The following is a 27,610-nucleotide window of genomic DNA, read 5'->3' as shown; positions in this document are numbered from 1 at the left end:
TGTTTATAGTCTACAAGGTAGATAACTCCATGCTGGGTTCCAAAAATCTAACATTAGACAGGGTATTATTTAGCAATAAATATTAAATTAAATATTTGCACATATTTACTCATGCTTTTTACTACTACCTAGCTGAACTAAAAAAAATATATAATTAAGAAACAATAATTTAATATTTTAAATGTAATAACAATTAAATTACTGAATTTATTAATAGTAAATAAAAATATTCAAATAGGATTAATTTTATTTATGAAATCAATAAATAACTTATATAGAAAAAAAAAGACAATATTTGAAAATAACCTGAGTTACAAATAAATTATGTTATTCTTCATAACAAATAATAAGATACTGCAACAAATAGTAATAGTTACACAAAAAAACAAAAAAAAAAAAAAAACAACTATGAAAATCAATCCTTAAAAAACGCAATAAATGAACAAAAAAAATAGTTTTACTATTTTACTTCTAAAATATTAACTTAAGTAAAAATACGGTCTTTTTTTCTTAATGTAATAATTATATCTTATATTTCACACAATTTCAGTTTCTTACAATCAGCACATCGTTAGTTATAATTCATGATAATAAAGTTTTTTCCTTTCTTTTTTGTTTTATTATTTTTTAATTCTTAGTTTTTATTATTATTATTATTAATTTTTTTATTTCATTTTTAATACTTTTTGTTTGCAATATGTAACAACTGTACACAATCTGGGAAAGTTTGCTGAAGACAACTGAGTTGAAGATCAATGATGTTCCTGATTAAACCTGTAGTTTTACAGAACAAACAAGGAAATTAATACTTAAAGTAACAATATTTTAAAAATGTTATACCTTCTTTTTTAATATACAATGAATAACATAAAAGATAAACAAACAAAAATGATTATATTTGTATATATACAAGCACACAATCATAAAACACACTAAGAAAAATTTACATTAACAGATTAAATAAAGTACAAAAATAAATATTTATAAAACAATAATAGGTGCAATTATTAACAAAATAAAGAGCTTTTAATGCAAATATTCAATATTTATGACATTGACATAATTCATTAACGCAATTTATCACAGCAGTTTGAAATGGAAATTAAATCTAGTCAATATTTTTTTAATATTTTACAGATGTTATGTTACAGGTTTTACTCCTCATCTTACATTAAATCAATTCATGAATTAAATTTAACATTAAAAAGTACAAAAATGATTTTTGTTTAAATAAAACTATAATAAAATAATTGAAATATAATATAAAATAATACGTTCAATAATGTTGTACATAAGTTATATTCATAAAATTTAAGTTTTTGTTATTATTTTCTAAAATTCCCTTAATTTTTTCTTTTTATCAAATCACAATTACTGTTTATTTCACAATCACATTTAAATATTGTATATCACTATTTATCAAACATGCAAATATTTAATCAGAATATTATTTATGCGATCATTTAAAATATAAAATAAACAATCTGAAATAAATGTTCAGTCATTAATTTAATACGAAAAAATAAATTTAGCCACAGAATCAAACATATTATACAATGAAAGGCAATGACTTCATATTTCAAGAGAATTTTGAAGAAGAATGGTGTGTGATAACTACCCTTTATTTTTTTTATTTGAAATGTAAACTCATTCCCATCAGGTAAGCTGGAAAATTACTTATAACCCTGTAAGCAGTAAAGTTGTAAATTTCTCACTTGTGTGCACAAGTAGTTTCAAAATTTAATGCTTCAACCGCCTTACAAGTGATATATATTACATTACTCATTGCTATCTATGACTTGATCGTAAAGTCAGAATGAAACTATTCAAATTGAGTGCTCTTAAAAGAGCTACTCTCAGGAGCGAAATGAGAATGCATTCCAGAAATAAGTACATGACACATTTTTGTATGAATAGAAATCAGTATAAAACAGAGCACCTATTCCAGCATTATGAACAATTTCTTATTAACATATCACTTCCAAGTGTGTGTAAAAGCATTATGTAGTTAAATTTTTGTGCCATACAACTTGGCAACACAGCTGTAACAATCCTATCAAATTGCTGAGAATAAAACAGCGAGTTTTTTCTCCCCTCTTTTGAATGCTACTGTTGTAAATAAAATCCAACATTCTCTTCTGAGTAATGTATACTACCTGTAACAGCAACTTCAACTTTTGTGTTCAACATCAAATGACAATTTGCATTCTTCACGATTATCTCATTCCCATAAAGCTAATGAAATAACAAGTAATTTTGAAGATATTCTAAACAATTTGAGTGCAGATGAAAGTTTGAATGATGATAATTTTTAGAAGCATATTTGGAAGATGATAACGATGTTGTAAGTCGTCAATCAGATGAAAGTATTGATGAGGATGACGAGGTATTACTTTTAGAAAAATTGAAATATTTATGCGAAAATTGTAAGTAGAAAATACAGAATAGTGATAAATTTTTTATCACAGAAGTGTTTCCTTTCGTAGACCAAGATTATGGCTTAAAGAAGCAGAAAGGAGTTTTATCACCCAGTAGTAGAATAAATCTTTATTAATATAATGATGCTAATGATATGTACAATTTCCTTGTTCTTGTCATTTATATAGGAAATACTAGACTTAACAGGGGAAAATATTATTGTAGGTGACGGACTATGTTGTAGAAGGGTCATTTAGGATGGAAACAATACATCAAATCAAGCAAGCCAGATTTGAGCTTAAGAGTTTTATGTTTGTGAATCCAAAACTGGAGTATTTGTACATGGCCTCTTATGTACTGGAAAGACACCTGAATTAGCTGAAGATAAAAAAGGGTAAGGATTATCAGGTAAAGTTATTCTTGAACTTCTTGGTGTTTTAGCTGGGGAAGGAAGAAATTCATACTTATGACAATATATTTCACATCTAGTTGAAATTCAACAGTACTAAAAAAAGAACTACAAGTACTAAAAGAAATTCAACATTGCTAACCAAGAAATAGAAAAGTCAAATATAGTTATATTACAATATGGGAGGAGTAGATCTTCTCATAGACTAGACCCTTCCTTGAGAAAGAGCTTGAAGGGGTAGAAAAATATTTTCTACACATTATAGATATAACCCTATATAATACTATGGTTAATAATTGCTAGAATTAATAAAAATCAAAATCAGAGAGTCATCATTTGTGGTTCACTAGACCACCTTCACAATCTCATATCAGAGGCAGGAGATCAAATAAATCAACATCACTTTGGTTGCAGTCCAGATATATTCCAGTAGCAATTTCTTCTACTGAGAAAAGAAGTATGCCATGAAGGAATGTGTAGTATGTAAAAAAACAAGGAAAGTGGGAAGAATCACATGAGTGCAAATTGTGTGACGTTGGCCATGAGTTACCACCCCGTGGTTTTAAGACGTGCGTCTTAAAAATTTAAGACATGTTTTTTAATTTTTTGGCTGGCCTGGGGTAAAAGTGGCCTATTTTTTTTGGTAGTGAAGGGGTGAACAATGTTCAGCGGTGAAATGAAAGCATACAAGTCTGCTGGCTTATCATCCTATGTTTTGTTACCTACCTGATTTATTTATGTAAAACTGTTTGTTATTCTACAAAAGTAATAGGCTTATTTTCTCTTCTATTTGCTAAAACAAATCTTTTATGATATATTATTAAACTGTTCATTACCTTAAATATAGGAAAAGGCAGTCAAGTAGGCTTATCAGATTTTGTATATTGGACAAGTTTACAGGAGTGAGAAAATTTTAAAACATACATCTGGAGTTAACAGGAGTCTTGAAAAACTCAAAAAATTAGGGCACTGAAATGACTGAAGCTAATCAAGTTAACTGCAAAAATAGTTAAAAAAATAAAACTTGTTTAGTCTGATTTTAGAAAAAATGATAATAACTAAGCTTTAATAAATAATATGAATACTGATTAACATGTACAGAGAAGGTTAAGCAGATAAGGTATGTGACCAAATACAGGCTCATAATTCTTTTTAATGCTTGCAGGACTAAGCACTACTACTACAAATTCTTTAAGGTCAGATATTTCATTAAACAATTTCCCTGTGGTGCGAGTGCAATTGGTCACTCCATTATGAGACTGCTTCTCCCTACAAGGCTTATAAAAATGCCAATGGATAATCCATGTTTAGTAAATAATTTCATGTATATTAAACGATCATGCAAGATGCTTAATATTGGCATTTATTTATGGCTAATGGCCATAGCTACCAGTATCAATTTTATAAATGTAATACTGAGCAAATTTAATAGTATAAAACAATATCACGATACTTATTTTATTGATTTTTAAGTCGTCATCAACCAATGTAAATATAAAGAACTAAAAGATCACTCTAATAGAGTCAGAGGTCAGTAACTCTGATCCTGTTAATCGCAGAAAAAAGTACTACTTGTAGGGTTAAAATTATTCCAACTCCTGGAGTGGAATGCTAGATTTTAAAAGGATTAATGAACAAACACCAGTCTTTTCATTATTAATTATTCAATGAATGAATTTCACATTTATAAATAATTAAATCCCTTCCTTGTTTACAACAAAGGGATAACATTTAGAAATATTTCCTATTTAACAAACTCTCCTACTATAAGAACTTATTGCAATTTATTACTATCTTATTACTATAATTGAAAGAACAAATGCTTTAATTTCATTAAAATAAACATACATAACTGTTAATTAGCATATGAAAAATTCAATGAGAAATACAAAAAATGAATGTACAGAGGGCTAATTAAATCAAACTAGATGATTCTAATGATACATTATTTACAAATAATTTGAAATTTCAAAAGTATCCAAGATAAAATCATATAAAATAAAATTTTTACATTTACTGAAAAAAAAAAGATCGCATTGTGAAATCAGATTAGTAATGATGAAAAATTAAAATCAGCTAATAAAAAACCAATATACATATGAGAGATAATAAAATATACTGGATAGTAAAATAAAATTTTCAAGGGCAAGTAAGCTAACTGAAATATCTTAAATAAAAAACCCTAGAATTTAATTTCACAAATTTATTGCACATTATTGCACACTTATACTATACAGAAAGATGCAGTAGTTTAAAAATTAATTTTTAAAGTATAAATTAAACTGACTTCAGAACTGTAAGCAGATACTTATTATCATTTAATAGACTTGCATAATTAAATCCACTCACAGAAAAAAAAAATGCACTCTGAAAATTGATAAGTAATCTAAACATAAATATTTAAATTTATTCAGTTTTCTTTATTTTTTACCAAATTTAATGAAAAAGCAATAATTAAAAGGTCAACTAGATTTTCAAAAATTATGCCAATGAAAATGCATACAAAGTGTGACTAAATAATGTGATTTTAATTAATTTCAGATAATAATCAACTTCCGTTATTTAATGCCAACTTCTTAAAGTTAAAATTTAACGAAGAATGGAAATGGTTTTATAGTTTTTGAGGAGTTTTTTGAAGTTTTAAGAAATGTTAATTTTTAATTTTATTTAAAATATGGATACACTGAATATAAATGCATGTAATTATGAAAAAAAATGTTCACTAAAACATTTTACATAAAAAAAAAAAGTGTGGAAAGAAATGACAGAATACTACCAAATTTAGACTAAAGCTTTAAATGAAATAATAAAGTGAAGTGAATAAAAAATAGTAATTATTGAAAAGTTTTTCTTTTTAAGTAAAGTGCATTTTTGATTATAAAAAGTAATTACTCAATTCGGAGTGAATAAACACTTACTATCAGTAACAGTAATTACTAACACTTTAAGTATTTGTGATGTAGCATTTAAGTAATACTGTGTAGTTTTCAAGTATTACTAAATATCACTTCAGTATTACTAAACAAAATTAATATGTCTATCTAATTTCTGTAAGCATGTTGTATCATGTTTATAAGACTTGTTGAAACCTGCATGAAAATAGGCTGAATGTCAACATTTTATTCTCATTGGTAACATTATTTTTATTTTCATTAAGTATACTACCAGCGTTAAATCACTATATCAAGTGGCAAAGATGAAATGCAGTTTTCTCTTTTCTCTTGTGGAAAAGTATCTGTTGCGGGTATATGAATTAGTTTCACTTATGTGCTGAAGGAGAATGAAAATGTAGTAAAAAGATCAACCACAACAGCCATCATGAAAGAAATAGATAAGGCTTGGTAATGTATTCAACGAACATTTGAATCAAGCATTGGAATTCTAATGCCAATTGAAAAGCTAAGAAAAGTGACATTAAATTAAAAACAGATAAAAACAAGAGGCAATAAAATGATAAAATTATATCTGTGGGGAAAACATTTTCCTAAAATATTACAGTGCTATGAGTACAAAAAAAGCTGGAACTAAAGAAAAAGAAAAGGGGAATAATAGGCATATATATGAAGTAAATTTATCAGATGATTCATAGTCTACTACATCCAAGTATAGAAAAAAAAAACAAAATTAGCGCAAGAGAAATACGCTTACTGGTAATATTTCAGAAATGAATAACTCAATGACTCTGGCTTCAAAGCCTTGGTCTTAATAAACTAATAATTCTTACTTAAAACTGATGTATTTTCAGATGTAACGAGAAGATATCCAAAAAAGAAAATGAAATGGGAGTTAAAAAAAACTTCATTCAGAATTGGGTGAAAAAAATAATTCCAAAGTGAAACCCAAGTATTTAATAAGTTTAACTATATTTAATAAGTTGGACTTCTTAGTATTGCCATAAAAATGCTTTGATACAATTTTTCTGTATTGTGTTTATTTTTATATTTTTTATTATATGCAACAAATAAAACATTTTCTCTTTTAACTTAGTACTTCCTAAAAAATAATGCAAAAGAAATTTATCTTCTGTACTTATTCATCATATGCAATTTCATCATCTTCAAATTTCAATTTCTTCTTCTTCATAATTATCGTTCATCATTTACCTATGTTATGCAGTACTGCACATGTGACTACAATTTTAGCGACCTTGTGCAATTTAAGCCTGACAAGATTTCCTAATGTAGGGAAGCACCTTTTGATTTGTCCAAAAACTCTTTCAATAATAATAATGCATTCTTTTGCTAATTGTTTGTTGGATCTTTCTTTTTCTTTTGCGTGACCTTGGAAAGGAGACAGTATCCATGGTGAAAGTCCATATCTACGGTCTGCCAGAAATACACACAGATCCATCCAGATGTCACATAACTTGGTAAGTAACACTACTTTGCCAAATTTGACTACATGGGTGCCCCCAGACCACGATTCATCAATACTTGTCACTTTTTCATCAGCATCACAGGTGGCTTGCACATTTATACTCGCATATTCTTTTCTGTTAATAAGTCTCCATAATCTGCAGGTTTCTTTACTACAATATGCATTCACTCCAGTGGTCCAATCACATTGGAAAATTTGAATCTATCTGCCCATTTCTCTTTAGCAGTATTGCAGCCTATGTGCTTTTTTAATGTTATAATCAAAAGCTTTGTAATTGATAAAATTTAACATATATTTAAATGTTTTGCAAACAGTTGTCCTATGCACTCAGAAATTCCCTCCCACATCAATTTGATAACCAGGATCAAGAAGGTACCTAAAAAAAAAAAAAATTCCATTTTTTTATGTCGTTATTATACCACCTCTCTTTTCATCTGAATCCAGTAAAAACAAAGCAGTTAAAAATTCAACACTACATTTTTCAAAATGCACGAAACTTTTTGTAATTGTCTTCCGACAATTTTGTAAATTGATATTCCGACGACCTCTGAATATTTTACAACATACTTGCATGAAAACAGCCATTTATATCAATAAGTATGAACTAGTAATTCTGGTAATTTGTAAGTCTGATCTTAAGCTACCTTGAAACTCAGTATTATTTTAAATTTTAATTAATTACTAGTGTTTATTCACCTCAATTTAGTAATTACTGTAAAAAAAAATAGTTATTACGTGTTGTTTTCAAGTAATACTTTTAAATTTGGTAATTATTAAAAGTCAGTCAGAAATACTAAAACTTAAAGTTTTATTCACTTTGTTTAGTTTTTACTAAAAAAAAGGATCAATTACAGTAATTATTTTTTTTTATTCAGTTACTAATATATATTATTTTTTACCAAATAAATAACCTAGATTACTGAAATTTGGTTGAAAATACTTTGAAGCAATAAAAACGTACTAAATATATCAATGCAAATCAATAATAAATGATGATGACAACAAAATAACTTCCTTTGGTGGAAAAAACACCATACAAGAATCCCTCTTCTGGTCATCAAAATTAGCAAGTGATAAATTTATTTTCTACAGAATGTAATAAACTCTACTACTAATTATCCTAAGAAATAAACTACCCAAAACTATGAAATACTTTCTGTGCAGTTAGTAACAAATTTAATGCATATATTAAAAGAAATTTTACATATTTGAACTCATAATTGTGATCTTAGAGAACATTTTAATAATACTAATCATTCTGAAATATTCTAGTATAAAATTATTTAATATAATAATTTGATCTGGGATCAAATCAATTGATTAGCAGCACTGTAGTCCACAAATTCCTGTAGTCACACTTTGTAATCATTATTAATGCACAAAATTAACATCATCTGTACTTCATAAAAATTTCAGTACCAATTGGACAGATGACCTCTTGGGGAAGTTTATCAATTTGTGAGGGTAGCTGCGATTATGGAAATACACTCCGCCAAACTCTCTCAGAAATCTTACTTGCACTTAATACTGTGATTATACATCATGCATTAATATGAAGAACAAAACTACGATGAAAAGGTGAAGTGCATTTCCTCAGCAATGATCATCAACCTCTCCCACTGAAACTAACTTGAAAAAAGCCATCTCTTCCATGATGTCCCAACAGGATTCTGGATTTTTGTTTAAAACTTAATGTTTTTTATGTGTTTATCACAAAAAAATTTACATGTATTACACCTATCATTGCTGTCTTAATATTTAAAAAATAAAATGTATAACATAATAAGCAACGTAATTAAAATTATCATCTTAAAAATGCTAATTATGAAATTTTATTCTTAATAACCCAATAACATACAGGAAATGACAGATATACATTTTAATAAATATGAAATAGATACAAAAATTAATTATAAGTCAATTATGACATCTAAATACCAAAATTAACATTTTGCTAACTTCCCCATCATAAAGTATTTACTGCAATATTAACAAAATAAAATATAAGACACAAAGTATATTTTTATATAAAAAAGTTTTTTTTTACCTTTTATAAGACAAAGTTAAAACAAGATATTTCACAAACTAGAGTTAAAAATGGTGAAGTTAACTGAATTAACATACCTATTATAAAACAGATTTAATTTAATTTATTAACAGAATTTTTATTTACTTTTTTCTAATTAAATTACGGTAATTCAAAATACATAAGATATTACAGTTAGTAAAATTAATTGATTTATAATTAAAAACAAATAAAAAAGGAAAAAATAATACATCATGTGAAAGATATATATATATATAACATCAACTAAAGCAGTTATTAACTGCAAAACACAAAACAAAACTGTATATTTCACGCAGGTTTTAAGCAACTCGTTAATTATAAAAGTTAACTACAAAACTAAATGATTTAATATTTAAAAGATTTCATATTTATTAAACATATTAGAAAAAAAATTTTTTTTTGTAAAAAAATCAACTCAACAAATATGAGATTATTTTTTACAAAAAAAAGAAGAAATTAAAACCCCACAGTATTAAATTTAAATCATTACAATGTTAAAAAGAAATTACAGACAGAATAAAAATAATTTACATTTGAGCTCAGATTAATAATACATGTGCACAGTTTAATTATAATACAAGACAAATCTTGTGGCAAAAGATTAAAATCATAAAAAAATAAAATATCACTAAAACTGTATCTTATAACACTATTTTCTATTGCAAACTGTCAAAAATTTAACATCATAAGAAAACAAAATTATTGAAAAGTAATAAAAAAAAGGAAAACTATATAAGAGAAAATTTATCTCTGAAAATAATGAAATATTTCATTCCACAGAACTGCTGATCTCACTAGCTTTTAATTTTTATTCACTAATTTGAATAATTATAAAGTACACACAGATAATTAATAACTTCTATAATAATTTTAAAACAAATACAATTAAATTTTGGATGTAAATTACATTTAAATGCCAATTTGTACTTTATGTGAAAAAACTGAAAAAATAATGAATATATTTAGTATATTCATACAAAAGAAAAACAAAAACTGTACACATCAATAAATCATTTAATTGGACACTAAGTGTAGAGTTTATGTAATTAATTAAATTTGAATTAAATTAACCACCACATAAAGGATAATAAAAGCAAATTCTTTACTAACAATGAATGTTTTTGTTGCTAACAATCCATGAGAGCCACAGTGTTAAAATATATGGAGCAGTTAAAAAAAATATAAAAGAAAATTTCACTGTCTTTCTTACAAAAAAAAAAAAAAAAAATGTTGGTTAACATCTTGGAAAAATTTAAACTTGTAAATTGTTCAGACCCTGACAATGTTAATTAATGCATCAATAAAATTTACCTTAAATATTTATACATTTTTAATTGACGTTTAACAGTTTGGGAATAAAGGTTTATTAGTCAAGTATTTGCAAATCAGGTAAAATTGTTTCATCAAGAAGGCACATGCAGAAAATAATTTCATGCTCACTGTCAGTGTCTTGATGATAGTATACGATTGGACTGTTAAAATTAATTGGAAAATAATTACCTCAAATTCTCATAAAAGTTAATCAGTAAGTAGTAAGAGTCTGAGAAAATTGCACATTAAATTACAGTAAAATGTGTACAAGATAGGTTCTTTGTCTCTAAATCAGAATACAAGAAAAAATGTTTAATCTGTGCACTTGAGTAAACCAAATTTTCAAAAACAAGAGAGTTTGTTCATTAATCTGTCCTGCCAGTTGAGCTCATCATTTTATTATTTTTTTCAGAGAATGAATGCCTCGGAAAAATTAACAATGTTCTTTCAAAAAAAGTAAAATCAATTTATTTAGCTATTAATATCACAGCTAACTATCATGTTCTGGGATTCATACAGCCTAGTTTGCCTGGACTTCCTATCACTAAAAAAGAAAAAGAAAAAACTTGATGGACGTTATCATTATTCAACTGCAGTAAATGAAAAAATCAAATAGGCAATCTGTTTTAGACAGAAAACCGATTTAAGTTCCTTCAAGAGAATTCATCTCTTCACACTTGTTTCAAGAATGGGAACCGCCTATCATTTCAAACAAATGGTGCTCTCATTCACATGGCTTTGTCCAACTAGCATTAATTCAGACAATGAAGGAATTTTTTAAGGATAAACATTTAATAAGGAAACAATCAGTGAGGATGCACAAATCCCATTTGAGAAGCAGCAAAAGACTTATTTGAGCCGGTAATAAAAAACTACTTAAAAGTGCTTAGTTGATGGAAACTATATTGAAAAATAAGAGGTAATAGAACTAATTATTTTAAGATCACCCTTGTAAAATTTATAACACTGTCATAGTTTTTAAATCATAAATTTGATTGTAATTAAAATTCTAAGAACAAAAGATATATTACAATCAAATTTAGTTACAACTCCTTTTCAGAACAAGTAACTTTACAAAATGGATATAAATTTTAAGTTAAGTTTTCAAATATGACGTAATAAACAATTTTCATTAAATACATTCTTTCTGTTTTTAAATGATCACTGTAATATGACCATTTGTGATAATGAAAATGCATGGAGTAATGAAAAAGGCTTTTAATAAATAACTGTAGGATTCAATATAAATAGGTTTAGGTAAGCAGTTTTATAATGTATTATTGATCTTTCTTTTTCTAACAGAAAATAAAATCTAAGCATTACTAATAAATTTACAAATTTTTGCATATATTTTATTGTTTGTAAATCCCTAAGTTTCTTATAAGTTTTACTTGTGATATTGTTTTGCAGAAAATGCTTATACAAATAATAATTTTGAGATAACTGCTTCTCAAACTATGTATTCAATTATAAACACAAAAAATTGTTCATATTGTTAAAAAAAATTTCAAGTAACTGTTTCACATTATATCAAATTGTTCACAAAATATCTTTGTAAGGACAGGATAATAAAAGCCATCTCCCTTATAACATCATGACTGATGATCAGGGGACCCTTATAATATTTTAAAGCATCTTGAAATGGATGAGATTGAAGAAAAGATAAGATCTAACAGCTGAAACCATGTTTGATAAACAAATGCTCACATAATAATAATAATGCTGAGTGCAGCTTGACCGTATGCTTTATTTTCTAGATGCCACCTGTTTCTTAGTTTCAGACAGGATGAGCAAGCAGATAAAAGTGGGCAACATTGAAATATATGCAATATTTTATTGATGCAATACTACACTTTATTCACTACTGCTTATGGTACAATGTAAAGCTCTTACATGACTTAAGTACAGTTTGCTGAAAAAATTAAAAACAATTTTGAATGATTTAACATGTTAATATTTGACAAGACTTATGGTGTAAAAATAACAAAACTTAATTCCTGAAGGTTATGCTCACATTATTTTGAAAAATAAGATAGAGTTAATACTACCTATTGCAACAAAACTCATGATAATTAAAATTCTATTACCTCAATCAACCATCACACAGAGATCATCACTTGGTAGTCCACTAATAAATAATATCCATGTTTTTTCTTTTCTTTTTTCCTACCTATGATCTTACTCATTTAATTCTTTATCAGTATTCCATTATTCTGAATATTCAAAATACACTACAAGTTACATATTGCAGTAACATGTGTGGTTTGTTTGCCAGATTGTAATAAAAAGTTTAAAATAACCTACATTAATTTTAAAAGATTATTATGAAACCTGCACTTCATAACAATCATATATATATATATATATGAAACTGAAGTCCAAAAGTTATTGCTGACAGGCAACCTTGAATTACCAGTCTTAAAAAATGTAGCCTGACTAATAATACATTACACAATATACTGAATACAATGGCCAACTTTCCTAGTGGATCCAATAATGAAGAATTTATATTACACAGAACATTAGCAATTTTAAAACGGAGGGATAGATGTTCTATCTTTAAAATTATTAAAAATTCAATAAAAAAAAACTATATCCTACAATTTTCAAACTCATACTAATCCCAATTTTATGTAATTAATTAATATTTGATCAATTATTACATTTCACTACAATGTTTTTACAAGCCGAAGAAGTAAAACGATTCATCAAAGCGGGAGCAGGTAACAGTAGGGATAAACCAAACATTTATATATAAGTTCGGGCAGTATAAGCTCTTTTAAATATGGTGATATCAGTGGTTTGTGGAATCTGAATACTACGATTTAAGCCATGTTTATATAAGAAACATATAATCCATAATGGGAGAAATAAAAACATATTTTTCATTTAGAAAGGACCTGAATAAGGTACCTGTAAGTAATATTTATACCTATGCTAGTTACTACTTCTGATAAAATGGTTAATATAATTCTAGGGAGGAGTGAGATTGGTAAATGAAGTCCAGAAACAATAACTTGTATGAAGTCAAGAGAATTTAAAAGAGGATTGAAGATTACTGCAAAGGTTAAGCGTGGTTAAGGTTAGTGCAAAATGTCTCGCTATAAAAAATAGATACAGATATGACATGGAATTTTGAATATTAAGCAAAGGGTTTTTATCAAAGTGAACAAGGACTGGTGTTGACAAACACAATAAAGTATGAAAGGAGATTTTAAATAAAATTTAATAATAATTTACATACATAAATTAATTATTTATATAATGTACATAAATGCAAATAAACTGGTGTGTGGACAATAACAAAAAGGGAAGAAATCAGGATCCAATACGCTGTGTAAATGAAGTTTCTAATGATTTGTAATGGAAAAAATGAGTTAAAATGGTAAATTTGAGACAAAACTTACAAAAACATTGGGAAAGAGAACAGGGTACATTAACAATTTATCAACTGCAGGACCAAGTCGGAGAAGTTAATATGAGATTTGTCTTTTTGCTTTTGCTGCTAAAATACTGCTATTGATGATTTTTATTACGTAAATATTTTGGAATTGGGAAAACTGGTAAAAAGTAGACAACTCTACTGTACGTGTAGTTCACCAGTGAAAGTGATTTGACTTCTATGAAGTAGACCACACTGGAGATGTTACACCCAAATTACTCTTCATGTCATTGCTACTGTTTTAATTTTATTTACAAGTTATAAATTCACTCATTAACCAACTCTATATTATGGTAACAAAACATTACAATGCACCATACAAAAACTTTAATTTTGGAAAAGATGAAATCAAAATAATATTTATTTGCCTACTTATATCAAAGTAATTTTATTAATGAAATATTTATCTTTACATCTCATAATATTAAAAAGAAATATTGGAGTTTTTTTATATGAAAGGCAATAAAAACAAATTTTATAACATAAAACAGAATAATACATTTCTTGAAAATATTTTTACTTTACAAAAATAGTAATAATAAAAATGTACAGGCGCATTATTTCTAAATATAGGCATACTGAACTAATGATAGAAAATTTATTTATTTCCTATGAAAACAATTTGAGAACTAAACAATGCAAACATTTTGGTTTATAATTTTTATAATAAACGGATAAAAACTAATTGTTAAACAAGAAAAATAGATTGTGTCAACAAAAAAAAATTATATAAATATTTAATTAAAATATAATGTAACAATTTTTCCACTGTGTTAATAAAATGTAATATTATATGAAATATAAACCACCAAAAGACAGTAAATTAGACAAGCTTGCTAAACTTACCATATTAATTTCCAATAATCGATTATCAGAGGATCCTGCACCTTCAGCTGGTGTTGAATTCCATGCATTAAAACATATTCACTTTATTGTCAATTTGTCAAAAATTTTTTGATTAAAAAATTTTGAAATTTATTATGAACTTATATGCAAATTCTGCTGTCCTTTCATTCCAGTGTTTCATTCCTGCTGTCATTCCAGTACTGGACAGCAGAATTTGCATAAGTTCATAATAAATTTCAAAATTTTTATCAGTAAACAATTTTGACAGATTATATAATCAATGTTTTCATTCAATACTAACTGAAGATGCGGGATCCTGCGAAAATCGATCACTGGAAATTAATATGGTAAGCTTATCTAATTACTGTGTTTTGGTGGTTTATATTTCATGTAGTATATATAAATATATAGGTAACTTATCTTATGACTGTAGGGCCTACTGAACTAATGAAACAAACAAGGTCTAACTATTATCATACAACACAACCAATTCAAAACTAAACACAATAAATTTCACTCAAATAATTCTAAAAATAGATTATAATACTTAGAAATCTACTGGAATTTATTTTTTGTTGTGTACTGTCAAATTCTTATATTACCATTATTATGACTCTTTTGTCATTCCATTATAAGACACAAACAATTTTTTTGGTAAACTGTTCAGCAACTTCATCTCAAAGTACACTTTTATTTATGATATTTAAAAGATTTTCTTTACGCATTGTTTGTAAGGTCTGGTGAAATATGTATTGTTGTTCAGCCAATATTTACATTTGGTGAGACGTACAATAACGTTAAACTTGTCTAAATAGATGGAATAGCTGCTAATCCCTGCACACTCTGTTACTGTTAAAAGAGCTTTTTGATAATTTTAATGAAATATCCCTTATCCATGGCAACAAAATCATCAGACCTATAATACACAAAAGAACCAGGACCAACCCATTTTATTGGGTTAGCATGTAAATTTTTATCTTGTACTTAAGATCTTTGTCACTAATGTCCTGATGAAATAATCTTCCTTGCCTAAGTAACATGATCTGTCAACTCTATTCTTTTTTTTTTTGGGGCAATAGATATTGGTCATGTTATGGTGAAATAAAATTTATAAGATTTATTTTTGTGTAACGGCGAGGTAATGGATCAGTAGTTGGAGGATTCAAATTAGAATGGATGGTAAGAGAATAACTAGCAAATTATCTTGGGAGGAACAAGATAAATAAAAAAGTATAAAACCAGATGCTGTAAAAAGTACAAAAAAGCTTGGCCTAGAAATGATGAACACAATATAACTGAATTAACTGTTGTAGGTGTACAAGTAATGGCTGTTATAGGTGATGAAACTTTACAAGATCATGTGTTAGGAAAGAATACTTTAAATCACAGTGAATATGTTGCTTCACTGTGTAACATCCAAATTCACTATCTGGGATGATATATTCCACAATCAGAGGATTACGATGGTCAAGAATATTAATACAGTGAAAAAGTAAAGTGGCAAGATTTTACAATGGAAGAGATTGGATGGCAGGAAGGAAAGTATAAGGTAAGCCAAAGAAACAATGAATATAGATGATAGGGGGGAGGATATATGTAGAAGACATACAAGAATGTACTGATAAGAGATAGAAGATGGGTAAGATAATAAAATTACAAGATATGACACCACCTGACCCATTAACTTTGATAGAGAGCAAAGAAAAAGAATGTTACGAGCTGAATGCTAAGGCAAAAAGAATCTGAAAAGAATATTAATTGCAATTAAACACAGAACTCTACTTTGGTAAGTGAATAAATTATTACAAGTTTTTCTTGAGCAATAACTAGTTTATTTAATTATACTGGTAAAAGTAGTAACTACCTGAGAGATTTCCATTTCAATATGTTCACTACAGAACTTAAAATAGATTGCAATATGACATACTGAATGTATTGCAAGACAAGTTAAAAAATGATATATCTCTACCTGATAAATACATACAAAATACGCTATATATAAAGGGATTCTACAACAAATGAGCAAATATAACATTATTCTATAAATGTTATCATTTCTGCAGAGTTCAGGGCTGGTTAAATCAAAGAATTTAAAAAAATTGAACTATTCACATAACAATAAAATTTGTGTAACGCAGAAATAATTTAAAGTGGTTCTTTCCATTAAAATCTCATGAGTTAACAGGGAAGTTAGATGATTCACATTCACCAATCTTCTTCGGCAGAAAAAATATTGTTGCGAGTTAAAAATACAGTAATAGCTACTAAATATTAACTAAGAATGTCTAAGCAGTGTGTAAAAATAATGTGCTACAAGTATTCTTACTTAAGAATTTATATTCACATCTTTAACCTGAGCTTTAACAATTATTTTCACGCTAAAATAATATAAATGTTACACAATAATAAATTTGAATAACCCTATTTAACTCTTCCTGCCTCTTTTACTGCTGCAGAAAAATTTCTATCTCCTTTAAAATAATTTTATTTATCTATTTTTCTTATAATTCCAATATTTTGAAGGCTTTTGTTGAAATAATGATCTAGTACTGCACACCAACAATCACTGATAGTTGACTGATCGACTATTACCAACACCGTTCTTCTTACAAAGCTTTAACATTTCACTCAATCTCTGATTATAATTAGAACAATTATGGTTAATTTAATATAACCTCAATAGACCAACAATAGAAAATATATAATAGTTAGTTAAATAACTTCTCAGCCAAATATAACAAAGTGAAAAGGAACAAAATCATTAATAAAATTCAAGTAAAAAATTATAATAAAAATGTTATAAGTTAATAAAGAGACAACAATCCTATAATTTTATCTAAATCTATAAATAAAGAAAAATATCACAAAGTTTGATGTCACCACCGACTAAAATAGAAAAACTTATTAAATCTACCAAAAATAAAATGAATTAGCTCACTATAAGAAAAAACAACACTTAAAACAAATTATTTAGAATACATAGATTTTTTAAAATAAAGATTTAAACGTCCAAAAAGACATCTCATACAACATAAATAATCTACAACAAATGCAATCATGAACTCCAAAATCGGTGAAAAAACTAACTACATACATTCAGTAAAAAAAAAAAAAATTGAATGACACTAAGTTTTAATTAAAAAATTGTTGTCATTTTTAAATTTATGGCAATGGAACAACAGACCAGTTGTTCTATCTGCCTTCACATACAAAAAAATCAAACATCCATATCATCCCATTCAAAAAAAAATTAAGACCAGTACATGACAAAAAAAAAGAAGAGGTAAAGGAGATGAACTTTGTTAATGAATCTGTTCTTACAATTTATTCACAAGAAATGAATAGTGTTTACGTGAGTAACACTGTGAACAAAAACATAGCTGAATGGCTTTAGTAAATGAGTACAATAGAATCAATCATCACATGTTCCAAAAAATTAAAAATTTAAGTGGCAGTATTCCTTTAGTATTTGTATTGTAGAATTTGATAATGTTATTGGCAGGAATAAAAACTCACTATTTCATATAGAAAATAGAGCCCAAAGTTGACAGTTATTGTCACAAGTAACAAGTTCCTCTGGAACATATTATGTTTTCACACCAGCTGTACTGTCAGCCAATCAGAGGCCATCATTTCTGCTAATGAGCTACCGTCAAGGTTATGTTGATAGTTTGGTTTAGTACAAGTTGTGTGTCTGTATTTTTTTACAATTAAAAGTATTATTTTAACAATTTAAACAATACCTTAAGTGAGTTAAATTATTAATTGAATGTGTTAACACCTATTTTCACCTGGTGAGCAGTCACGGAAATGTAAAAAAAAATCCGGCAAGTTGGGAAAAAACTAACAGCAGGCATGGTAGGACTAATTGTGCTTATTATTTTTTTTTTTCATGTAATTAACTACAAATACCTGCTACATTGGTTAAGTCAAATGTATTATAGTAAAAAGATAAGTTAACAATTTGATCATTTATGAGGCAGCACCACCAAATGCTGTTCATTGTTATTACTGGACTGAACTTCAAGGGAGAAGAGGTAGTTCAGAAATAGGTTCTTGTTTATTTAAATACTTAAAAAAAGTTTACCTTAACAATTCACCGAGGGGCCATTCCATGTCTATCAACAGATCTCACTATCTTAGAATTTAATGAACTTTGGCACATAAGATAATTCCCATGTAGACTAAGTAAAATGACAAATTTTATTACATTATACCCACTCGTTTTGAAAATATGGCTATGTAAAGTTTTCAAAAATTGCTTAAAATTGCACAACGGCAAATTCTTTAAATATTAATAACTGTTCTCCTAATTTAGTTAAAAACATGGGAATGGTGTCACTTTTAGTTTTTTAAATTCCTTTTTATATGACATACAACAACACATGCTGTAGGTTGTCATGAAAAATATTTTTGCAATTTCCAAGTAAAATTTTAATTTTAAATTAAAAAAAAAAAAATGGATAATAGACTACATTACTGTTAAACAATCTTCGAAGTTTGAAAGTGGGAGGATAATGGGTTTATTGTTAAACTAATTTAAAACTAAGTCACTGCAACAGATTGACAGGCTCAAACCCCACCACCCAGTCTTACTCTGTCAGTCATCTCCAGTTGAAGTCAGTGCTATTCAGAGTTTTAAGAAGTGGTGTCCCTGTGTTATCAATTAAAATTCATTTTGTATGTTACTTACAAAGTATGTTTTATTAATTACTTTGTTGTTGTACCGTACTGGCTTTGAAAAAATATGCGCTATATGATAAAGTACATTGAGTAATTATTATTATTGTTAGTTAACTAAATAATTCTTATTTAGTTTGTAATTATTATGACAAAAATTTGCAAACTGTAATTTTTTTACAGGGCAGTGTTTCAATCCACTCAAAAAAAAAGTCACATTATAAGAGATTATGAGAGAAAAAGAGGCTAAGAAATGTCACAAACTGGATGTGCAGTTTGTATCTTGAAATTCCAAAAATGGCAAGATTTGTGATTTATATAGAAAGAAAATATCTGCCTTAAAAAGTGAAAATGTTCCAACAATTTATACTCATCAAAATGAAACAGCCACCTGATTCTGATGAAGATGATCGTAGTTTTAAAGCAGAATCACATAAAATACTTAGATGAAACATTAAATACATCACTACAAGAGTAAGGTGAGTCTGAGTCCCCTATTGATTCTAAAAAAATTAAATCTAAAAGATATGCTACAAATAAAGTTAACAGAACAGACTCAGCAATGAAAAAGAAATTATTTGCATCAGCAGAAGATTCCTCAGATGATATGAGCGAAGATTTAAATGATTCTGTTTTACAAAGTTTTACAAGACAAGATTTGCAGATTCAAAGAGAAGGAACAAGAAGTTGATGATTTTGACAAATCCAAACTTGAGGTAAAGAAACATTATGCGCTAGTTTAATGTGCCTAATTATATGGTCCGCCAGCCAAAAAAAAATACTCAAACAAAGAGGAATTCTGGAAACACCTAATCCAAAACCAGGTAAAAATTTACCAAAAGAAACTGTTGTAAAAGTCAAGCTCTTTTATGAAAATGATGAAATCAGTAGGGCTATACCAGAAATGAAGGACTGTCTTATATAGTAAATGATGAAAGCAGGAATAAAACCAGTTTCCAAAAGACTTATGCAACTTAAAAGAGGCATATGCATAATTAAGTACATTTTTGCATATCTAAGTAAATTTTAAAATACTCAAGTTGGCTTTTCAAAATTCGGCCCGCTTAGATCTAAACATTGTGTTTTGGCTGGGCTAGTGGTTACTCATATGCACGACACATAGGAAATGCTAAATTGTAAAGCCCTCACCAATGATGACTTAAAAACCTACAAAAAACATTGCATGGCAATAATGTTATGTAATCTGCTGTAAATTGATTGTTTGATGAGCATCTGTTAAAGAAATTGGACTATCTTAGAAAAATCATTTCAGGAGAACCTAATCGAAAAAAATTACATTACAGCAGTAGATATGAGATGACCAATGTACATTCGAAAAGATACAGAAACCCTCAGCAGAATTTTTTTATCTAATCTGCACTAAGTTGTCAATCTGACACGATTTTATTGCCAAACAACAGACCTTGTATGTGAACCATGTAAAGGAAAACTTGAATGAATCTGAATAAGTTATATCAATGGATTTCTCTGTGAACTGTAGCATAGTTCAAGATGAAGCTCAGATCTATCAGTGGGCTAGTGATCAGGCTACAGTTCATCCTTTTGTGGCCTGTTGTACAGAATACAAAAATGTCCGACACCTAAACTTTGTTGTCCTATCAAACTGCCTTGAGCACAACACAATGGCTGTCTACACTTTTCAAAAGAAACTTACTGATTACTTGACATCAAAGTTTGGTGTCACAAAAAAGATCTTTTATTTTTCTGATGGGTTCACTGCACAGTACAAGAACAAGAATTTCTACAACCTGTGCCACTATGAGCAAGATTTTGGCATTGAAGTCAAATGGAACTTTTCTGCCATGGCTAATGGCAAATGGCCTTGCAATGGAGTTGGTGGAACAGTAGACTTGCAGCCAGAGCTAGTTTGTGACGGCCCTTTGAAAAACAAGTCCTGACTTGTGTATCAAGTCATCAATGTATCTGTAATAAGTTTTACACACAGTACTCAAGAAGACTGTGTAATCAGAGATATTTTTGAATGACAGTTTTAATGAAGCCTTAACAATCAAAGGAACCCAACAATATCATGCATTTATACCAGCTGCTGGAAGCTTAAATAAATTTGACAGTGAAGGTGTTAGTTTTAAGAAGTGATCAATCAACTCTTCTCAGGTATCTGCTTCAAGGTCAACAGACAAACTGAAATTAGAAGACTGCAATGGTTACATGTAACAGATGCCATGTAACATGCAATGTTACAGATGTCTATGACAAAAATTGGTGGCTTGCTTAAATAATGGAAAACACAAGAACTATATGAACTAAAAGTTACATTTCCTGAACCTAAAGGATCATAACCATCATTTTGCTACCAAAGACGGCCTGATGTTTTACCTTTCACAGACATATATTGTAGATCTAACAATACCAACAAGAAGTTATATTCTATCTGAGGATGAAATTTTGTAAAGCAATGAAGCATTAACCAGTTACATCTGGATCAGTTACAGTTGTTTTAGGCCTAACTGTGTTTTAAATTTTGAAGCACTATGAAAATAGAAACAATATTTTGTTTCCTATTGAGTGTAATTTATATAAAGATTGAAATTTTGTCTTAAAATTGACTTTAAAATTATTTTGACAATGAACGCATTATACTCCCACTTTCAAACTTTAAATATTGTTTAACAATAATTAGCCTATTTAAAATAATTTTATTAAAAACATTGAGAATGCATTTTTTCCAATATTTGAAATTAAAATTTCTTTTTGGAAATAAGAAAAATATTTTTCACAATCTATAGCATAATATGTCATAAATAAGGAATTTAAAAAGCTACAAAATGACACCATTTCCATGTTTTTAACTTAATTAGGAGAAGAGGTACTTAATATTTAAAGCCTTCACCGTTGTGCAACTAAGCAATTTCTGAAAATTTACACAGCCATAATATTTACAAAACAGGTGGGTATAATATAACAAAAATTTGCATTTTTCTTACTCTATATAGGAACTACCTATGTGCTAAATTTCATTAAATTCTGAGATGGTGAGGTAAAAATAGTAATAAATCCGTGTTGATTTGACATGGTGACGACCCTGAGATGTTTTCAGGTATGTGTGGAGGACAGAGCCATAACCAAAATTTTCGGCTTTAATATGGTATTACTGTGCAAATTACAAGTATTACAGTAATAAAACAGAAATTTTTAGTAAGTGGTCACAACCACATAGAAACAGATTCTATGTGAGGCTGCAAAAAATTCATTGATTTTTTACAATTCAAGACTGGTTACACATTTTCCGTATCACAAGTTCTCAAAGACTAAGCAATAAAAATAAACTACAATATAATGTGAAACTTACAATAAAGGATTTCTTAGACTTATGTACTACATCAAAATTGTTTAAGAATAGAAATACAAACACTGAAGGAGAAACTGGGAATTGGTTTTTGGTTAAATGCTTTACGGTAACCAAAGATGATCAGAGTTCAGTTCAATACAAGCACAGTCAGGGAGATAATTTTAAGACAATAAAATTATTTGGAAAGGAATGTCCACCTACTCCTTTGAAGGTTATAAAACACCAGTATAGGCAACTGTTGCCTATCAGTCAATTAAGAAAATGGATCTTTCAAAATTATGTCTAAGCAGTGTTTTGCTCAATAGTTTCAGAGCTGGTATGAGAATATTCCACAATCTTCTGTACTGAAAGATTATGTAGATCCAGTTCTTAAAGATAATGTAAGTTATGAAAGTGGTTGAAAACTTAAGTACCGTATGTGAAAAATTTATTATAGTTCTGCTTGCGTTAGCTGTATTCTATTTCAGAATTTGTTACCCTGTTACTAAATATTTCACAGAAAATTGCTTACTTGTAGCAAAATATTATTTCAGTTCTTTTTGAATATCTGTAATATTATTGGTTTTTTCACTGTCATTATAAACAGAATTTTAACTAAAATAATTTTATTGGACAATTCCTTATTTCAGTTTATGAATGTTCAAAATGTTAAATCGTGTATTCTGTAACGTAATTTTTTAATTATTTTTAGGTTGGAATAAACAAAACTTTTTATTTTTTTTATTTTTATAGTTATTTTTTTTCACTTTTTTTATAATAAAATTATAAATTATTTTTGGATTCAAATTTACTAATTAACTTCATTTTTTACTTAAATATCAACAATAATTCATGTTTTGAATACTTTAATTTTTTGCTACAGTGGAACTTCATTACAGCTGACACAGCTTTAATCATTCAGCTACTTTCAATTTCAGCGAGAAAGTAGAATAATGTTCATATTTTAGTGATTAATTTCAAAGTTAAGAAAATTTTTTTATGTTATTTCATTCAATTATGGCTATTTTTAAACGACATTGTTCATTAATTTTGACTGTAAATTTTCTTCTGTTCACTGATTTTTCACTTAATAAATAATTTTCTCACAAACTTTGTGAACTGTCTAGTACTGTTTTCGGCCAGACAAAATCCACAAGTCCAATTTTGCCAGACATTCCCCCTAAAATTTATTTTCTTTGTGGTAAAATAATTAATTTTATTATTAATCTGTCGTACTCAACTGTTTTAGTTTTATGAAAAAAAAAATTTGAATACATATATACATGTGTGTTTATGAGTATGTATTTACATGAGCATACCTGCATGAGCTCTTAAAAACAGATAACTTGTAAAAAAAATCTATTATTAGTAATACATATTGTATGTTGTTTAAAACACCCAACTGTTGGCAATTTTACTAATACAGTAGAAAAAAGTTTTTTTTTCTCTATGTGGTTTGATCTCTTTATCACTATACTTACAATCACTCATCAGACTGTGCTAGTAGATTTGGTAGAGGAGTGTTATTCCATGTGTGTTGTGAATTCCTGAAAATTCTTAAGTTTCTTAATAGGCAAGTTAAAAATTTCAACTCAAATATATGTACTTTTTTGCTTAATTTTGTTTTTTCGTTATTTTTAGTTGCGTATTACATATCTAGTAAATATTCTTTATCATTCTCAGGTTCACTAAATTATCTAACTCAAAATATTTTTTAAGACAAGATGCTAATAATTGGGATTTTCAAAATTAATATATAATATTAAGCATTGTTTACAGAGCCAATCCTAGATGTTGTACCTTCTACATGCTTTGATGGTCATTGAAAAATATTTAGTGTTATCAGTTGTTGGCATAGGATGCTAAAGAGATTAGATAGTGCCAACAACAAGCAAATTTATATGTAATCAGTAGGCCTACAATTCAGATTTTTCTTTGAGGGTAGATATTGCCTGGGCTATTTAGGGGCATTGTAACAGTTTTGTGCTGAATTTTATTTACCAGTTAACATGTTTTTAATTAGTTACCAGTTACCAATAATTAGTTTTTAATTCTGCAGGAGCTTACTGTAAATTTTAATATCTTTTCTTTTCGTTGCAGATTGTTTTTATGAAGACATCAATAAAGTATGAGTCCAAAGATCTTGGTGACACAGTTCAAATTGTAAAAAGTGGAATGCCCTTTAAAATTACAGCAAAAAAGTACAGTGTACCAAGGGCTATGATTCAATTTCAATGTAGTAAAAAAATCTGTACATCATTGCATAGATCAGCTCCAGTACTAAGTAATAATGAGGAAAATACCTTATTAAGCAATGAATATTTAAATAGGACTACCTTTCATAGTGTTTTAATAATTAATTTGCTCTATGCCTGTTAAGTAATGTTCATAATGTTTTATTTTTAAATATTTAACAAAAAAATAAATATAATGGACAAAATAAATGAAAATATTCCTCCAGCTGAGATAACCATAGATAATAATTTAATAACAGAATGTACAACCAACAGTGACTACTTTTGTAGGCAAAGTAATGAAGTTGCTAATGAAATGACTACTGGATATAACCTCATTGCAAAACCAAAAGAAAACAATACTATGGAAGTAAATATTTTGGGAAACACTTGTCAGTACGTTGGTTCTACTGAGAAAACTGTATAAAAAAACAATTTACAAAACTTTGTAAAATGGCCAGAGAGTCCAAAAAGGAAAGAGAAATTCAGAAAGAATACCTTTTATAGTAATATTAACTAAATGGACAGAACACTGTATGAACAAAGAATAAAATTAGAATTAGAGAAGGCCAGAGAACTAATGAAGCAAAAAAGATTACGAAAAAAAGAGCAGAGAGAAATTGAGAAACAAAATAAAATTAAAAACCAGACTTAAAATGTAAATCAAATATCAAAATAAACAAAGTAGGCCTAGCTGTAAAAAAGGCAAGTACTTGCTATTCAAGCACAACTAAAACTACGCCTCCTATTACTACTACTATTCTTGCTACACTCTCAGAAGTAAATCTGTGTTTGCCTGATATAGAGGTAAAACATCAATCTGCTGCAGTTTCTTAGGCATGTTAGGAATGTGTTATTTTTGCACAAACACAGTGAAATCAGATCACACATGTTCAGTGTGTAATAAAGTCTTTCATTTAAAATTCATTCTTAAAGAGCCTGAGGATGAGTACCTATTTTTATATCACATTTTACAATATTCATGAAGAAATATGATGACCTGTTTCAAGCATTAGGTAAAATATATTAGAGAAACCTATGTAAGCTTATCAAAATATTTAGGACTAGTTTTATAAACATAGTTCACTCAATTGAAAATTTTAATAATTTTACAATTGCTTTGTTTTTAGATCTTATAATTGCAGAATATATATATATATATATATATATATATAGTAAATATTACATAAAAATGTTCAGAAAAAATTCTTTTTATCAGAAAAGCAACAAATAAAGAAAAAAATCGTACTGACTCTGAAGTGGAAGTCTCTACTGTGTAAATTTCCTTAAGAGTGCCAACAACTGGATGTTTTACCCTACTGTAAAATAATTGTTGTTTAATTAGTGTTTTGTTCATTTTTATAATAAATGCAAACTATTAAAAAAAACTATACATTGTGGTTCTTCTAAACATTAAATGTTTAATGACTTAACATAACACTGCTTTCGTTTATGCTCACTAAATACACTTATGCCTCAAAAGTTGCTTCTACATATTGTAAATAATTATTTATAAGAAAAAAAAAAATTATTTATATATATAAAATCAATTTTATAGAGAATAAAAAATGTGAGCACTGTGGTTACTTTAACAAGTGTTCTTACATTCAGCCACTAACTTATAAAGTCTTTCAAAGAAAAATAAAATTATAAATGAGATGTTGATTTTATTACCTCCTAATATAGACGCATGTTGATCGCCAACATGGACATGGACATCAGCAATTTTAGCAATATATTAATTGTATTAAGACATTCGACATGTCTTAACAAGTGCCTCAATATTATTTTGTGAACTGTCCAGAGGTTTAGATTATATTGATTATGAATAGTTAGTTAAGCCAAAAGTAATAGCTTTTTTAAATTACAAAAAATATCTATATGAAATAATGAAAATAATATTCTTTTAAGCCATTAATAGTGTCCTACAGAGGCAAACAGTTGGTTTTAACTATGAACACTATTTGGTTCATGACTCTTTTTCTTTTACAAGAGACTGAAACTAAACAATAGATTTAAAAACTGATGTTATGATTCATGAACTTTTACGTTGATATGGACTGAATGAATTGTTTCTAAATAATGGAAAATAAAAATAGTTAACTTTTATAACAAATCATCCCATAAATTCTAATAATAATAATTTACTTAGGTAAACAAAATATTTGACATTTTTATAACAAAATAAAATTATGGTTTTTACAAAGCAATACTAAAATTATACTGCTGTAGTTTAGTACACAAATTATTTATGATGAAAATATTTGACAAAATCATAGTAGATGATCAGCAAGGTGCCATTCTATGTATCCTGACATATACTCTCAGTTTAGTTAAATGAAGTTTGGATGATGGTTCTACTGCAAACATTTACAGCATTTAATAATTACACATAGTCAACAATATATAAATAAACTGCAATTTTCTATTTAAAAAAACTTGGATTAATGCCTCTGGACAGAATTTCTGACAATTGATGCTCTACTATATTAAGTCTTAAAAGTAGGATGTACAG

The 27,610-nt window shown here is 27.6% G+C and overlaps 1 protein-coding gene across 1 annotated transcript in view; it reads right to left on the bottom strand.

Moving 5' to 3' along the window:
* Positions 1–399: 399 nt before the first annotated feature.
* Positions 400–27,610, bottom strand: part of LOC142321521 (uncharacterized) — an 84,903-nt gene continuing 57,692 nt past the window's right edge. Inside the window, exon 12 of the mRNA XM_075359673.1 lies at positions 400–774. Within this exon, the coding sequence (XP_075215788.1) occupies positions 769–774 (6 nt within the window). The 3' untranslated portion in view covers positions 400–768. The remainder of the gene's footprint in view (positions 775–27,610) is intronic.

The sequence above is a fragment of the Lycorma delicatula genome, chromosome 3, assembly GCF_047948215.1.
Source record: "Lycorma delicatula isolate Av1 chromosome 3, ASM4794821v1, whole genome shotgun sequence".
Lineage (NCBI taxonomy): Eukaryota > Metazoa > Arthropoda > Insecta > Hemiptera > Fulgoridae > Lycorma > Lycorma delicatula.
Note: the sequence above shows the minus strand (reverse complement) of the source record. Positions and strands in the feature narration are given on the sequence as shown.